This window comes from Nicotiana tomentosiformis, chromosome 10 (genome assembly GCF_000390325.3).
Source record: "Nicotiana tomentosiformis chromosome 10, ASM39032v3, whole genome shotgun sequence".
In the NCBI taxonomy this organism is placed as follows: domain Eukaryota; kingdom Viridiplantae; phylum Streptophyta; class Magnoliopsida; order Solanales; family Solanaceae; genus Nicotiana; species Nicotiana tomentosiformis.
In genome coordinates this window covers 35,895,160-35,897,565 of record NC_090821.1, presented here as the reverse complement: position 1 = coordinate 35,897,565, position 2,406 = coordinate 35,895,160, and the positions used below count along the sequence as shown (strand labels likewise).

At 42.4% G+C, this 2,406-nt stretch overlaps 1 protein-coding gene across 1 annotated transcript; it reads left to right on the top strand.

Annotated features, from left to right (window-relative positions):
• Positions 1-496: 496 nt before the first annotated feature.
• On the top strand, positions 497-955 carry LOC138900007 (uncharacterized). The gene has a single exon (XM_070186707.1). The coding sequence runs from the start codon at positions 497-499 to the stop codon at positions 953-955; it is 459 nt and encodes a 152-aa protein (XP_070042808.1).
• The last annotated feature ends 1,451 nt before the right edge of the window (positions 956-2,406 follow it).

Here is a 2,406-nt window from a genome sequence, read left to right as displayed (position 1 = left end):
AATCAATTCCAAACTAGCTGAAAATCAAAACCAACCATGCACGCAAGTTGGAATACAATGTATGGAGCTACTCAAGACCTCAAATCACCGAATGGAATCCTAATGCTTAAAACGACCGGCCGAGTCATTATACTATAGCCCCAGTATTGGTATTGCCCACAAGTTAGGGATCTTACACTGTATATTGTGATGCATAGCGTATCGGACTTGGTGAGGTATTAATACAGGATGGTAGGGTGATTTCTTATACATATCATCAGTTGATGTTCCATGAGAAGAATTACCCTGTGCATGATTTGGAGTTGGCAGATATTGTTCACGTGCTCAAGATTTGGAGGCATTATCTATGCGGCATGTCATATGAGGTTTATACTGACAATCAAAGTCTCCAACATTTATTCAAATAGAAGGTTCTTAATTTGAGGTAGCAGAGATGGCTAGAGTTATTGAAAGACTATGATATCACCATATTATATCATCGGGGGAGGCCAATGTGATGGTCGATGCCTTGAGTAGGAAGGTAGAGAGCATGGACAGTTTGGCATTTTTACTGGCAGTGGAGAGGCCATTAGCCATGGATCTTCAGGCTTTGGCAAACCTGTTTGTAAGGTTGGACATTTCGGATCCTAGTAGGGTTCTTGCTTGTGTTGTAAGCCAGTCATCTTTGTTGGAGCGCATCAAGGCTCGCCAATTTGATGATCCTCAGTTGTTGGTGTTGAAAGACACGGTGATAAAGGGTGGTGCTAAAAAGGTTGTGATTGGGTATGATGGTGTTATGCGGCATCAGGGCCGGATTTGTGTTCTGAATGTTGATGGGTTGAGAGAGTTGATCCTTGAAGAGACTCATAGTTCACGATATTCCATTCACCCAGGTGTCATGAAGATGTACCATGACTTAAAGCAACACTACTGGTGGCAAAAGATGAAGAAAGACATTGTTGGACATGTCTCATAGTGTTTGAATTGTCAACACTTGAAATATGGACATCAGAAATCGGGTGGGTTGACTCAGAAGTTAGTGATACCGGAGTAGAAATAGGAGCACATCACAAATGGACTTTGTGGTAGGGTTACCACGGACCTTGAGGAAGTACGATGTTGTTTGGTCATTGTGGATCGATTAACAAAGTTCACCCCTTTCATTCCGATGATGACTTCCTATTCTACAGAGTGGTTGGCTTAGATTTACATCCGGGAGATTATTCGCCTGCAATGTGTGCATATTTCTATCATTTAAGACGAGGCCACACAGTTCACTTCACACTTTTGGAGAGTCGTGTAGTGTGAATTAGGCACGGGGGTTGAGTTGAGCACTGCGTTTCACCCCCAGTCTGTTTGAGCGGACTATTCAGATTTTGGAGGACATGTTGAGGGCATGCTCTATCAATTTTGTGGGTCAATTGGACCAATTTTTACCTCTAGTGGAGTTTGCCTACAACAACAGCTATCATTCGAGTATCCAAATAGCTCTGCACGAGGCCTAACAAGGGAGGGGATGTCATTCTCTAATTAGTTGGTTTGAGCCCGGTGAGGCTAGATTGTTGTGCACAGACTTGGTTCGTGATGCTTCCAAAAAGGTGAAAGTGATTAGGAGCGGCTTCGTACAGTGCTGTCCAGGCAAAAGAGTTGTGCGGATAGGAAGGTTCGGGATTTGACATAAATGGAGGGTGGGGAGGTTCTTCTCTATTGTCGCCTATGAAGGGCATGATACAACTTGGGAAGAAGGGAAAGTTGAGCCCGATATTTATTGGCCCATTTGAGATATTAGAGAGAGTTGGGGAGGTTGCCTATAGGATTCCATTACATCCTAGCCTAGCGGGGGCTCATCCTGTATTTCAAGTTTCCATGCTTCGGAAGTACCATGAATATAGGTCACATGTTTTGGATTTCAGCATGGTGCAACTCGATGAGAATTTGACTTATGAGGAAGAGTTGATGGCTATTATAGACCGGTAGCTTCAAAAATTGACATCTAAGAGTATTCTTTTTGTGAAAGTGTGTTGGAGAGATCAACCTATTGAGGAGGCTATTTGGGAGTTCGGGTCCGACATAAGGAGTAGATACCCGCACCTTCTTTCCAGTCCAAGTACATTCTATGCCCGTTCGAGGATGAACGTTCTTTTAGAGGTGTAGAATACAATGACCCGATAGGTTGTTTTGAGTACTAGCTTCCTTTTATATGTTTTGAGACTTTTCATAGCTCAATTTGATGATTTATGACTTGTGTGTGTGGTTCGTGTTGATTTCAGAAAATTTATATGTGAAATGTAAAAGAAAATATGATTTTTGACTTTGAAAATGGCTAGAGTTGACCACGGTAAACGTTTTTGGTAAACAACCTCATATTGGTATTTTGACGATTCTAGTAGGTTCGCGTGATGGTTTAGTACTTGTACGCATGTTTGG

Excerpts from the sequence above, each read along its gene's own strand:
- LOC138900007 (XM_070186707.1), top strand. The coding sequence starts at position 497 with ATGGTCGATGCCTTGAGTAGGAAGGTAGAGAGCATGGACAGTTTGGCA.